We start from the raw sequence: 15,639 nt of genomic DNA on the forward strand, positions 1-15,639 counted from the left end.
CGCTATTCCTGTCCTGTGTTTCCCTAGGAGGGTAACCAGTAACTCAATTATAGCAAAAAACATGACTCCTTAAAATGAACAATATATATTTTAACCAAGTCCTAATTGGGATCTCAAAAGGATTAAAAGTAACATCCTGTTAACAAAACTTGTGCATGAGTGCAGCAGGCATTCTTGTGATTTGGGAGTAGGGTTTCAATTCATTCAATTCCAATACCACATTACTGACGTTATGTTTTCATTCCTTGTTGAAATATTTTTTAAAGTGTCAAATTACTGCATCCGTTTTTTGAGGAGCCAGTATGTAGGTGTTCAAACAACTGAACAAGTTAAGGACGTCTTTCTTTAGATATAGAGATGTTAATATCTTTACAAAATAAAATGAATAAATACAATTGAGGCATATGTTGTTAGATTTAAAAAGTAAAAATAAGTATAATGGTATGGTTTTCATCGCAGGACCAGGGACTTACAAAAGTGATCACAGTTAGTGAGCTGTTTTTTAATACTTCTATTAATATAAGTTGCTATTGTTGCAAAGTATCATTTGTTTAAAATTTGTGAATGAAAGGTGGGTCTAGTCATGGCCTGTTTTCATAGCACAGTTATGTAAAGGGGCCCTTATACAGGTATGAATCTAGATTAAACTGATACCCATAGGTGAAACTGCTCAAGATCAGGTCTAGACTTCAATCGTGTAAATAGAAAACCTACTTAAAGTGAACCATTATAAATAGAAAAAAGCTTATTACACACTCAAATTACTGACCTGTAGACCATACTAAGGAGTAGGAAAAAAATAGCCAATTTCAATTAAAAGTGATTAGTGTGGATAAAATAAATCATAGGGTTTCAACAACAGGAAAGACAAATTGCAGGATGTGATGCAAGATCTTATTCACAGAGAATGCTTAGCGATGATTAGTCAACTAACAACTGAGCAAAAAGTCAATCAGGTGAACTAAATTGCTGTAAATCAAATAAGTTGTAGATCACAGTAAGACATACAATGCCCATTTAAAAAAATATTTTCTTTACTTACCATAAGGCAAAAGTATTGTAATGTGGTATGCAACAGATGTGCAGACTATATAAGGTATGCAAATGTGTGTGTTTTTTTAAATTATGGTATCACTAGTTCCTCTTATACATTAGATTTACAAAAGAAAATGGGTGTAAAGATCCTTACCAATGACAGGATCTCTGCTTAGCTAAGGAAAGTCCGACAAACCTTCTGGGCTAGCTAATATGTGTCTGCATTCCTATAAGAAAGAAAGAATGAAATGCATTCAGATTTTTACCACCATAATTTCTATAAATGTTAACAGTTTTTTTTTTTTTTTTTTTAGTCGTTGCCAGTTATTATATAATTATTAAATCAGTATTAAACTTCATTTTTGTCAAAGCTCTATCCCTAGTTTTGAATTATATATATATATATATATCTCTCTATATATATATATTTTGTTGGGATGGTTACAAGAGCAGATTCAGTGCATTTTCAGATAACTCAGCTTTCTTTAACTACTCACTCGGCTAAAGAATTGGAGAATGATGGAATGTCATTAAAATTGCAAGTCTATGTAGAACTATAGTAGTAATTAGAGTGGATTAAACAATAATTGAAAATCCTGTAAAAAAAAAAAAAAAAAAATTCTATTTGCCATCACAGTCAAATAGTCAATATTTAGGGGATAACCATAGGATAAGGCGAGATGACCACCCAGGTGATTACCTGGGTCAGTTACACCGGGAGTTCACGTGTCTCCCTTATTGTTATCCCTGTTATACTACTTGTAGTGAAATTAATTTAATGTTGAGATACAGAGTTAAGTAACATACAATCCATCTTAAATCTTTGTGGAAACTGTGTCTGGGATTTTGGTATTATCCCCTGAATTTGTCTCTCTTACAAAGCCCAGAAAAATTGTAAATCAAAATACCAAGAATAAGAAAGACATAAAATAGAATGCCCTGTGCAGATTAAACAAACAGAATACAAAACATATATTCCCTAAGACATTTACATTTGAATCTGACCTTTTTACACATTGTCTTTTATTTTTGCATTTTTAAATCATGAATACAATAAACGACAATGGAGATACAGATTATATAAAAGTTCCACTCCTTATACAAGTGACTCCAGTTTTCTTAACTCAAACTAATAATAATGTATGTGTTAAACTAACAGACCAGGATAATTCATAGTTCAGTGCAAACAAAACTTTTGTGACAACAAACAATTCTGCTGAAGCAAAGCAGGACCAAAAAAATCATTTGTTTTGAAAATGACACATTATGATGAATTACGTAGAATATAACTGTAGTTTGTTTTCCCAGCTGAGCATAGATTAATGTTACTTGACTGTATGCCAAATCTCTTCAAAATGTTAGTTATCAATGTCTTGGTAAAATAAAAAGCATACTTTATTTTATGTAACCTTTTAGCCTTTTGACAAATGTAGTTGCTGTGGCAAGTTTTAATACTTGTCCCTAAACATTTCAAAGTAAAAAAAAAAAAAAAAAAAAAATTTTTTTTAAAAACACCAGTGTTGAATTTTAAATATTTTGAGATAGCAAACTGGACAGTCTTAACAATGGAACTTCAATATTTCAACAAGATGTTGTCATAATAAATCACAGGGTGCTGTGAAAATGTTAAGTTTTACTTCTTAACTGAATGCAAGTAAAGTTTGATATTTTCAGTATTCCAATTAGGGTGACATATTAAACAATAATGTATAAAATGACATTGGTTTTTAAGAATATTTTTAATCTTTCAGACTAGAAAAGGTTAAAGAATTACAATACTATTTTCATACTTAGAACTCCCCCAGTATTTAACCTGTCACTCTTTACTACAGTTTTCATTTCATACTATTCATAATAGAAGACTATCAAGTTTCTGGTGTATTATGACCCACTCAATGCTTTTCCTCTTAACCAAGAAATATATTTTTCAATTATTATTATTTTTTTTTAAATCAATAACAAAAAGACAAACTGTCCTTTTTACCAATGACAAAAAAAATATATATTTTAAATTGTGTGCCCAATTATTTTACCCCCTGATTTTATCCCCAGTTTGGAATGTCCAATAATTTCCCCACACAGCTCAGGAGACCTGAAGGTTCAGTGGACCTCCGATTCCACGACGAGCCAGCTTCCTCTTTTACACCCAGGAACTCGAGAGCGGATGTCAGAGAGCTTCCGAACTCTGTAGGACAAAGGCCAGCCCTGCAGATGTCCGCTTTTTAGCTCACTGGGCACCTGGCCATCAGGGTTTGCTGTAGCGTGATGAGGAGAAGCAGTCCCTGTCGCTTTTGTCTCCCTGACCCACAGGAGAGCCAGAGCCAATGCAGTGCTCCCTTTGGAATCCCCAGTTAAGACCGGCAACTTCACACAGCCAGGACGTAAACCTGCGCTGTATGACTCACCCCGCACACCATGTGGCTGTGCTTTTACCAGGTGAGCCACTCTGCGACCCCATGAACAAAATAATTTGCCAAATTATTAATAAAACAGTGAATCATGGATAAATGCTGCACACAACCCATTTCAAAAGACCAGGGGTTGTACCTGAATAATTTTTGATTTATTTTTTGTTTGTTTTGGATACAACGATCCTTTAGTTTAATTTTGTAATCACTACTGAAGTGTATCACTTCATAAATATGCCATGGCTAATTTGTGTTCTCTGAATTCAATTTTACATAAATCATTTCAAGATGAATTATGAAAAAATGTAAATGAAACTTGACATTTCAATAAATATTGAAATTATAGGCAGAGAAATCAGGGCAGGGAATTAAAATAATTAAAAGTATGTTCTCCAACACATGACGGCCAACCACCTGAACCAGTTACTTAAACATGCAAGTAAGTTTGAGATTTTTGTACATAAACAATACTACCAAGGTCATTCTTTCAGTACCATGCTTTACTAAATTAATGGTTTTATTGGGTCTAAAAACATAACATTCAACAGAAAGTTTCACAGTACACAGATACAATAGAACATTTAAAATGGCATCTTAAATAAACACTACAGACTATGTTTACAATAATATTAAAGTTCAAACCAAAAGAAAGCAGATACAGCAACATCTACACAATCATCTTAGAACACATGTGTTGCATCTCACACATATTCTGGTGCACTCTTGTTGATCTTCTAGTCGAGGTAATAGTTTTGAAATGGGAGTTTTTTGTTTTGTGTGATACAGTCTACAAGAGCAAAAAGGAAGAAAATAAGTTAGCAGTATTTAGAACATCCACAAAAATAAACATGATTTGTTTGAACTAGTGTAACTATCTACAGTTTTGTTTGAACCGTCTAAAATGTCAGGAAGTTAAACTGTTTATGTGGTGGCAAACAATCTTCATGAATGAAAACATGCATAGTGTACAGTAAACATACATCCACATCATCTTTTTAACAAACAAATCCAGGAAAAACGTAAATAGAAATGTTATCCATTACCGATTAGGGTATACCTCTGTGTAGCCCGATTTACTTGAGCTGCTCGAGACAGCACTCCTCTGTGTCCGGCACGAATTCCCTGTCCCCTAGGGAATAAAATGCAGTGAGCAGTGCAAATTTATATATTTCAGGCCCGTTGAATTTCTGTCGTTTCAAGAACAGGTTGAGCTGTCTGAGGTCGAGGATTGGTCTGAGGCCACCATCCTGGCTTGGGCACCAGGAAGTACCTGGAGTAGAACACTTCCTTCAAGAGGAGAATGTGTACCATGCAAATAGCCCGCTTTTGCCGCTGGTTTGAGTACTGGGGCGTGACCACTTGGGAAGCTGGTCTCCTCCAGCTGCTGTGGTTTGGGTCTGTGAAAGAGGGAGACTTCAACAAACAGGTCTGGTATGCTACCAGAATACTGTTATAATTTCCCAGCCATGTGGCAAACGTATTGGCTGAGTGAGCCCGCTTCAGAATGCCTTCTGAGACCCGACACTGGTAAGGAGCGCTAGTTTAGGTGGCTGCACCAGGGAAACAATAGCAGCGTTTACAGGAGGAAATTCAGCCAAGCCAAATTTCTCTGCAGGTTGTACAAAGTCCCCATGGACTGGGAAACAGCCAGAGCTGCAGCCAGGTGAACCCAGGATGAATGGACTTCAAAAAGAAAATTTCGGGTGCACGTGGGGGGGGGGGGGGGGGGGGGCACACCTGAGAGGGATCAGGCACATCCTCACAAATGGACTGTTTCTGCAGGCTAGGCCAGGGCACTTGCAATATTGCAGTGACCCTCAATCAATGGCAGAAGCTCTGCCGACAGGGAGAGATTAGCTGCAGGTACTGCAAGCAGAGCAGTGCGCTCATGTAGCAGCTCAGCCAGCACTGTGTCCTGATGGGAAACAGGTGCCCAGAGCTTATCCAACTGCTCAGAGTCCGTCGATCTCTTGGCTGATGACTCTTTCTCTTCTTCCTTGAGGATGATGAGGAAGACCATGAAGACGGATTCCTACTTGGGCTTTTCCCCCGGGTAATAGAGCCATCGGGAGGATGCCGCCACCTCTTTCACAGATGATGGTGGAGAGCCCTGTCCAAGTGGGATGGACGTGGAGCACTCTGCAGAGCTGCGAGACACCTGTTTCTCCAGCGTGCACTTTGAGAAATTTGCACAGAACTTGCAGAAGCTGCGGTCAGTGACGGCGTCTTTGGTATGCTCTGGCTCCAAGCAGGAAGAGCACCTGCCGTGCTCATCTTCCAGTGGGATACTGGCCTTGCATATGTCACATGGGTAAAACCCTGGCATGATGCAAGCAGCAACGCAGTGTACAATACTGTAACAGCGCTGATGCAGTATGTAGTACTGTAACAACAAACTGCTGTCTCAGTCTGCAGAAGCAGCAACACCTCTGTACAGTAATGTAACAGGGCGGCCGTAGTATACAGTACTGTAAAAAGATTAGAACAGGGAGAGTCAAGACTCGAACCAAGTCCGCTGGCACTGGACCAGGGATGGTACCACTGTTTGAACCGAGTAGGTCTGCATGGAAAACGACACATGATCTGAAAAAAAATCGTGGTCTTGAAGCCTCTTTTGTGTGTTCCGTACCCAAGCAGGAGATGGATGCACTTATCAGGCTTATCCTCCCCGCTGGAATGTTGCTCTTGCATGGGTGAAACCCAAGCATGTTGCAGAGAGCTGTATACAGAAGCCATTCAGTCAATGCGGTAAAATTTGAAGTGCGCGTATATGTAGCTATATATATATGTAAACGTGCAGCGCTGTGCGCAGTCAATACGGTACAGGGGAGCTTTCCGGGTGCTGGAAGAGAGATACACTAAAATAAAGAGTTATCGCCGTCTATTTATAAACTGTTACTAGCTTGGAACAGATGCAAATCAGTGGCCTCGGTGCCTACCAGTACGGAGCAACTAACTGGACAAGTAATGTCGCCGCTGGGTTAATATTGAGCAAGGCCCGCAACAGTGAAACCTGATACTCAGTATGGGGCCGACCGATGCGGACACAAAGTCGCCAAGTGCAAGGCTGGGAACCGCATGGAACGGGTTTGGTGACTGATCTTTCACCTTTTTTGTTTTTGGCCCTGGGGGAGAGAAAGAAATAGAAGAAAAGGCTCCTGAAGGAGCATAGCTGTAAGTTTTTTATTTTTTTTATTTTATTTTTTTAAAATTTAGTCGTCGCCAATTATTTTACCCCGATTTTCACCCCAATTTAGCATGCCCAATTATTATCTGTATCCCCGGCTCACCGCTCACAACCCCCGCGCCGACTCGGGAAACGGAGGCTGGAACACGCGTCCTCCGAAACGTGCTCCTGCCAAGCCGTCATTTTTCGCACTGCAGATCCACAGCAATGCCACCAGACCTATAGTGCCGGAGGACAACACAGATCTGGCGGCTCCGCTGCAGAGCCACAGGCGCCGTATCGGCCACAGGGGTCGCTGATGCGCAGTGAGCAGTGGATTCCCTTGCCGACCTAAGCCCTCCCTACCCGGGCAGCGCTCAGCCAATTGTGCGCCGCCCCCTAGGAGCTCCCGGTCACAGTCAGCTGTGACATAGCCTGGATTCGAACTTGCGATCTCCAGGCTATAGGGCACATCCTGCACTCCGCGCGGAGCGCCTTTACTGGATGCGCCACTCAGGAGGGTGCATAGCTGTAAGTTAGCCCAGAGGGGGAACTGGATTCCAGGTAAGGGGCAGGGAAACCCGCTGGCTTCCAGTGGTGCACAAGACCGCGGTAGGAACTAACAAGAACCAAGGGCTAAAGTATGACATATACTTGAAGCATGAATATTTTTCCTGAAGGAAGAGTGAGAAAAATAGGAAAAATTCAACTTATCCCACAAAACAACCATTACAGTCAGACCCGCAGGCTCCTTCTCCGCCAAGGCTGAAGAGAAAATTGGCACCAATCCCTTGGTAGTGTGGACTCCGTGCCTGACGCAAAGGGGGGCTCTCTCGAGCAGCTTTGACAGATTCCAAATCGGTAATGGAATAACATTTCGTACTTCAAAAGGGAAACACAATTATTATACAAGGGTCAGATTTACTTAAAAATGTAATCCAGTGCCTGTTTTGGAATCCCCTTACCTAGTATCCATTGTTCTGATAAATACTTAGTCCCTGGTTGTATCTTTCCTTTATATTCACCGACACAGACTCCAGCTTGTCTTACTGTTTTGCAAACCTTTCCTCCACACAACAGCACAAGCTCTGCAAGGCTATCACATGGGGGCTGGCTCACTGGGGAAAGGTACATCACAGGCTGATCTGCAAACAAGTCTTGCTGATACTCTCCTGCTGACAGGTGGCGTTGCAACCTGCAGATCTGTGTTGGGAAAAAAAAAAGGTGCACTTAAATGCTTTGAATTCCCTTTTAAGTTTAGCTCCTGAAATATGAAGTTACTATATAGATAGATAGATAGATCATTTTGCTGAAGACCTTTATTGTAACAAACAATATTTATAAATACAGGTTTTCATACAAAAATCACAGAATTCTCATGAGTTAATAAAATTAAAACAGACAATCAAACAATATTGTAAATCTGAAGCTGCATGCCCCCGTCCATTGAAGTGTTTGATTTGGCATTGTATGCTGCAGAGTTGCCCTTACACATAGGCCCTGTCCACACTGCCTTTAAACCGTATTAGTTGCATTTAAGCCGGCTTAAAAGTGCTAAATATGGTTTGCGTCCACACTACGCAGCATTTAATACCGTACTCGAGAACCAGACTTGAGACCCCCTCAGGAGGTAGTCTCTAGTCCGGTTCTAATTAGATCGCATCCGGTAGTGCGGTTTATCAGAAGTGTGGAAGCTGTAATACCAAACTACATTTTTTTGTGTATCCTCCAATATCCCAAAATGCTTTGTGGTATGTTTGGCGAAATACTCGGAGCAGGCGCCTCAAGGACTTGCTATCAGTGTACACGCCACACTAGGTATTCATTTTTATGCTTCAAAAAATCTGTCAGGACATTTCTGTTAAACTACTGGGGAAAATAACAAAAACACAACGTTAAATTAGACGACTGCAAAAATGAAATGCGTGTTAAAAGTAGGATCGGGGATGAACAAATCACGTAATTTGTCAGCTCTGTTTGAAATAAAATTAGGCTCAGGCAAGATATGAAGGTAAAAACGAAGATTGTTTTGTAATTAACAGCTTTTTCTGAGTTTAATTATAAAACAGAATCAGCTCAATTTGTTTAAAGGGACTTCACCTGATTAAAAATAAACCCCGAAAACTTCAAGCCCTACTTGTGTGTGTGTGTGTGTTCGGATTTACTTTTTCCACAATACTTGTTATATTTATTTTTAGCAATATGGACCTCTGATAATATGGGGCATAACACATTATTTTAAAATAAAATACAGTGTAACTGAACTATTCTAATGGTGTGTGGACGCAATAAGCCTGACTAAACATGAAACGGTACTTCAGTGTGGACGCTTTGAGCTGGATTAATTAGAGCGGCTTCGAGTACGGTTCTCGAAATCGGTTATGTAGTGTGGACAGGGCCTTAGAGCCAATCCCTCCACTTCCCTGCCTCCTCTGCATACAATGCCAAAAAACAATGTACACATTTCTAAACTTAAGAATGTGTTTGTTAACTTTTTTTAAATATAGTAGTTGCCAATCAATTATTTGTATAATTTTCTCCCGATTTAGAATATCCAATTATTTTTAGGCTCAACCCCTACCACCCCCGCGCTGATTCGGGAGCAGCGAAGACGAACACATGCTGTCCTCCGAGGCATGTGTCGTCATCCGACTGCTTCTTTTCACACTGCAGACTCACCATGCACCCACCTCAGAGCTACAGCGTCAGAGGACAACACAGCCCTGGGCAGCTTGCAGGCAAACCCGCAGGCGCTCGGCCAGACTACAGGGGTCGCTGGTGCGCGGTGAGCCGAGAATAAGCCTTTGTAGTTGAAGTTCCTCAATAATTAATAAATTATATATATATATATATATATATATATATATATATATATATATATATATATATATATATAGAGAGAGAGAGAGAGAGAGAGAGAGAGAGAGAGAGAGAGAGAGAGAGAGAGAGAGAGAGAGAGAGAGAGAGAGAGAGAGAGAGAGAGAGAGAGAGAGAGAGAGAGAGAGAGAGAGAGAGAGAGAGAGAGAGAGAAATAAAACCAAAAAAGATAGTATAAACAAACACGGAAAAAAAAACTGAGGATCGATTAACTTTTCATGTCAGGTTGATTTCGAATAAAAGCTCAGTTTGGGATTCTTGCATGTTGGATTAAGATTTTTTGCACTTTGAAACGATTCATGTCAGATTGATTTTGAATAAAAGTTTAGCTTCAATTCGGTATGTTTGCTTTTTGTACTGCATTTTAATTCTTTAAAGAATTGGTTAAAGCAAAGGCAGAATACTGCATACATGAGACAAACAGGTACATGTAATTCTACTTTTATTCATAATCTCATCTCATTAATTTACTCCAACAGTATATCGTTCATTTTGATTGTCCTATCGCTATAACGAACCCCTCGATATAACGAGCAAAAGGCTTGGACCCCAACAGGTTTGTTATAGCGAGGGTATACTGGGTGTATTATACATCTATCTATCTATCTATCTATCTACATACACACACACACACACACACAGTGCTCCCTCGCTATAACACGTGTCTCGGGGGACACACAACATGATTGTTATAACCAAAGAGTGTTATAAACGGTGGAGGGGGTTGGGGGCGCTGCGGGACACAACACACATCTGACAAATACAAAATAAAAGAACTGCCTCTCTATAACGCACATATAGTGAAGCAAAAATGTAACTTCCCGTGAATTTACCATGCATAAAACACCATGTAATCAATGCTGTATGCTACAAAAAAAAAAAATATTAAAAAAGGTAACATTCCCACTCGTGGATCATTTTAATTAATTATCAGTTATGAATAGTCTGGCTAAACGGCGGTCGGGAGTTCAGTTTGAAGCGACAGACAACCAAGCCAAGTGCGAGAAGGAGAGCAGGTTGGGAGAGGGGAAGAGGGAATGGGTTTGCCCTTGGCTGCCGGAGCGGGGCTGAAGCGAAGCTGAAGCATCTCGTCTCCCGGAGAAAGCCGCAGCTCCTCTCGCAGCAAAAAAAAAAAAAAAAGAAAATATATAAGGAAAGATAACCACTTAATAGGCATAACAGTGATTTAGTTATAAAACAAATGCCGAATAAGATGTCTGTGTTATGAAGCACCAGAGCAGCTTTTCTTCAGTTCAGACACTATCAAAAGGGAGAGACAGAAACGTTAGTTAGACAGAGTTGTTTATAGTTTGAACACCGGTACTGTATTTACTATAGAAATACTGCATGAATCACTGGTATAGGGAATTGGGGGACATGCTGTAGGAGCGTTATATCCAAGAGCCTTATAGCGAAGGAGCACTGTGTGTGTGTGTGTGTGTATATATATATATATACATATATATATATATATATATATATATACACACATACAGTATGTTTGTGTATTGTGTCTTAATATATGTAATGAAAATGAAATTAATTCACATCAACCTAAATACAAAAAATAATTTAAAACGCAAAACAGATTTTTTTCGGTATGTATACATTGGCAGCAAACAAGGAAACAAAACAAAACATTACACGCAAAGTGTGACATGATATATTAAATAGTTTTGATAGTACATTCTTTGTACAGAATGGGACAGTTCTTTAGGTGTTTCAGTAGAATAAAGCAGAAGAAATATATTGTAGTTTGTAAGGAAAGAAATACACATCTGAACACTTCCTTGAATTATAATGACTTCTAAAAACTGTTATACATGCAGTACATTTTAGCTTCAGTAACTGTTATCCATATTCCTTTGTATGACACAGAGGAGATATCTAAATTAGTGTGAAATAACTGTTTGTGGTTCCAACCTTATACAACCGAGAAGCCCTACAGTGCCATTTTCTCATTTATTTAAGACCCCTCTGAGATTTCAAGGCTAAGGAAGTGATGGGAACTTAACTGTCCTGGGAATTTGAAAATGACAGAAAGCTTATGACTGGCTGACACGGCTCATGGTTTTCAGTTTCTCTTAGTAATACATCAAAGATTCAACACAATGGCTTTCTTTTTCCTTGTTTAAATTTCCTAAGACTGTATTCCACAGAATATCTTACTCTGCATGAATGCATTGAATGTAAGCTGATGTTTCAACATGCTCTCCGTTCTGGCATTGTGCTTCATTTTAGACCGCTGTGTTTAGAACTACACTTCATAAAAACAAATCCGTGTCAGCTGTGGTTCAGTAACAAGGCTGAAAGGGACAACGTGCTTTGTTTTGAGAAGATGCCAGCAAACTTGCTTCAAAAATGTACTTAAGAATTTCCTTTGCTGGCAAAAAACAATGACAGCTAATTCTGAATATTGATGATGAAGTGAGCACTACTGTTATGTTTAAAATATATGCAGTATAATTCATAAAAGTACTAAAAGATTGCTTTATCCCTTCATCAGCAGCAATAAGTGAGGTCACAACAAAGGCAGAAAGGGTTGCAAATGCACCACACATTTATAAAATCGCAGCTAACTTATAACTAAGCAAGAAACCCACAATGAAACAGGTATATTATTATTTAAACAGTATTTATTTTTTTTTTTTTTTTTTAAAAGTACTACCAACGGTAAATGCCTTTAAAATGCCACAAACAAACTACAAAAATACTCAACTCAACTCAACTTAGAAACTCAACATGTACAAACTCTAGCAAAAAAAAGTATTTGGCAACAGATACCTGTGCTTCAAACTGAAGTCACATTGTGCGTAAACAAGCAACTTCAGTCTTTTCATCGAAAAAAACAAAAAAACAACAACATAGCACACTTGCCTACAAAACAAAAAAGGGTCCATCCCTTGAAAAAAAAAAAAAAAAAAAGTACGCCAATCCAAATAGTGCCTTTATCAAAGTTTCAAAGTCCTGTAGATGGGGGCACATTTACTCTGAATTGCCTGTCGTCATTGATTCTAAGGCAATAGGGGCTGTGCATTAGTGGTAGCCTAGTAGACTCTATGAGCAACCCACAGAATAAAATTATATTCAGAGTGGACAAGAATGCTTGGTATCAAAATAAAGGTACGCGATTAACGTTTAATCACATGTAAGGATATCCCGGGATCTTCAAAGAGTTCTGAGATGTGTTTATTTTAACAATAAGTGTAGACGACAGACATTACATCAACAATAAGTGTAGACGACAGACATTACATCAATAGCTTTTTGTATCCTGTATGTAATGTAATGTCACATTTGACAGTTTTCAGTGATTCATGCCAAAAAATAAATCAGTTAATATTTTTTTTTCTTCTGCATGATATGCTGTGACGCATCCTGTTTTTTGCATACTATTTGAATCTTGAAAAGTTTCACAGTGAAAATGGACAAGATGACAATTATTTTACCTCATATATTACTAGTGCCTGGATTCCTTAATGTAAACACAACCAATAAGACTAGTAATTGCAATATAGAAAAATTACCAATAGTAGTTATTTCTACCAATCAATCAATGGTACGGTTGATCATCAGGACTGCCCTCCCCAATACAGGGAAATTCTTAAGTTTTAAAGCAGTTTGAGGGCGTCTCCAGATAGCATGGCTTAAGAGGCTGTTGAAACATTTGGAACAGGAATATTGCTATATTTAACGTTTTTAGACTTAATACTGCACAAATGTTTATAATGACACAAACGTTAATAAGCTGAAATAAAAAAATGACAAACAGGACGGCATGTCTTAAACGCCTGCTTTGATAAATAGTTTAATTAAGATCATCATTAACTGCGGAACATCGAAAGATAATATTGATGTCGTTCATTCCATTTAAATAGATCAGCATGTCATTTCCTTCCTTATCCTTCTCTCAATCAGAGCATGTCAAGCACAAAACAACTGAAGCTGTACACCCAGCAGCAGATGAATCAGCTAGCACCTGAGAGTTAGTTCTTTGTATTTTGAATTCCAGTGCCCCCGGTTTCCCTCTTCTCAGTAAGTACCAAACAATTTGTGTTTCCTTCACAAATAAGTTATTACATCATTTCACTTCCTTTAATTAAAGTTTTTGTCTGAATTCCAAACCTACTTGTCACAGTGTTTTTTTTTAAGTTAATCTTTTTGTTTAGAGTAGAACACAAAAACTTTCATCCAATTTATAATTTATTTTATTAAACGTATTAAAAGAGGTAACAGACTTCTCAGAGAGAGAGGGAGAGAGAGAGAGAACTTGCAATTGTATATAAAGCTGCCACTCAACTAATGGTGTTTGCCTAACATGGCAAATAAAGCACTAGATTTTGATCATAGATCTATTGAAAATGGTGATGCAATGTTTTATTATAATAATCTGCATTTCTGCTACTTTTGCTCCCCAACCAGAAGACCTACCGTACAGTCGTTCACAAATTAGAAAAAAGTCACAAGCCTTCTAAACTATAAAAGCATTATGTGCACTGTAAGCAGTTGAACATAATTATCCAAAAATATACTCCAAACTAACTTAGATACAGGACAATACAGCCTTGATTACTGATCTACTGCATGTTTATGATACAGTGGTTATATGCATAGAGTTACCAAAATAATAATAAGAATAATAATAATAATAATAATAATGACTAGGAGTTTGTCACAGAAAATGTGGACGTAAACCACGGAGCAGTCACGGTCAATGCGTTCAAAATCACAGAGAAAATGACATAGGGAGAATAAAAAATATAAATCACAACTGTAATAAAAGCATATTGTGGCGCCTGGTGCATACAGGTTCAGCAAAGAACAACGAGACAAGCAAATGGAATTTCAGTTTGTTGCTTTTTTATTTGCTCTGCAACGGTGACTACTAACTAACAGTAGTCTTTATAAGCGCTGAACTAAGCAGAGAATAAAAAACAGTGGAAAGGGTAAGCAGACCGGAAGCTTAGCACACTGGGAGTGAGAAATACACACATGAGGATAACACAAAGAGGGTAAGAGGGCTGACAAGAGACATGTACATTACATGAAGTGCAAGTGTACAACAATTAAACAAGTGGAACAATAATTTCAATTAAAAAGAGAAAAAACTGTTCAATGTATGTCCCGCAGCGAATGCTGGCAATTAATATAGTACACACATGCACACTGAATTTATTACTGTTAACATAACTTTCAAGTAGTATTTATTCGAAGAGCATACTTTGATTCAGATTTTTCTTTTCTTCTCCAAAAAAAAAAAAAAAAAAGATGGCAAAAATGAATTTATAAAAAGCAGACTTGCAGTCTATCTCTCTGAAAATAAAAAGTTCAAATACAATGTCTCTGCTCACCAATTTCATCTGTTGTGGTGCAAGTTCATTGTTTTTTGTACTTTTCATTTTATTCTGGTACAGCATGTTGTATGTTGAGAGGTTTGTTGGCTTAATGGAATGCCGGTATTCCCCAAGAACATTGTGGCAGAGAGAAAATGTACTCATTTGTGTCGGTGTCAAGGGCTGCAATATATATATATATATATATATATATATATATATATATATATATATATATAAAAATAAAAGTGTACTATTTAAACAATTTTTACATACAAAAACAAACCATACCACACAAAATATTATATACTAAATCTCCGAACTGCCCTGAAGAAATGCAGGTGTTTTTGTTTCCTCCCAAAGAACGATAACATTATTTTTATTGTGTTATACAGCTACAGTACTGACCAGACCCAATTACTACACTTTTTAATGTGTGCTTCAAGAGCGAAAGGAGACTGATTACACCAATTAAGGTTAGGGATACTGTTACCACACTATTAAAGGATAGAGACATTAATGTGATCTGTCGACTATTCCAATAACATTGGAATATTTGTTCAACTAGCATACTGTATCTAATACAGTAGTGAATGTAAAATAGTCTATGAACTGCTTGGTTGAAAAAGCATTTCTTTACAAAAAAAAACTCCATGAAATGTGTTTTGTATTCTCAGGTGCTCACAGGAAGTTACAAATCAAAAGACATAAACCATAGGAAGAGACTTACATTTGTGAAATCTATACAAAATCCCAGAGGTTTCTAGCAAAACATCCTGTTAGCAGTTTATTATACTTTTCAAACACCTGTTTTTATCTC

At 38.0% G+C, this 15,639-nt stretch overlaps 1 protein-coding gene across 5 annotated transcripts in view; it reads right to left on the reverse strand.

Moving 5' to 3' along the window:
* Positions 1-3,925: 3,925 nt before the first annotated feature.
* Positions 3,926-15,639, reverse strand: part of mcph1 (microcephalin 1) — a 63,253-nt gene continuing 51,539 nt past the window's right edge. For all 5 annotated transcript variants that reach the window (XM_034017294.3, XM_059025045.1, XM_059025044.1 and 2 more), the window contains 2 exons: positions 7,575-7,812; positions 3,926-4,230 (listed from right to left, as the gene is read on the reverse strand). In XM_034017294.3, coding sequence (XP_033873185.3) covers positions 4,178-4,230; positions 7,575-7,812 — 291 coding nt within the window. In that variant the 3' untranslated portion in view covers positions 3,926-4,177. The remainder of the gene's footprint in view (positions 4,231-7,574; positions 7,813-15,639) is intronic.

The sequence above is a fragment of the Acipenser ruthenus genome, chromosome 6 (genome assembly GCF_902713425.1).
Source record: "Acipenser ruthenus chromosome 6, fAciRut3.2 maternal haplotype, whole genome shotgun sequence".
NCBI lineage: Eukaryota > Metazoa > Chordata > Actinopteri > Acipenseriformes > Acipenseridae > Acipenser > Acipenser ruthenus.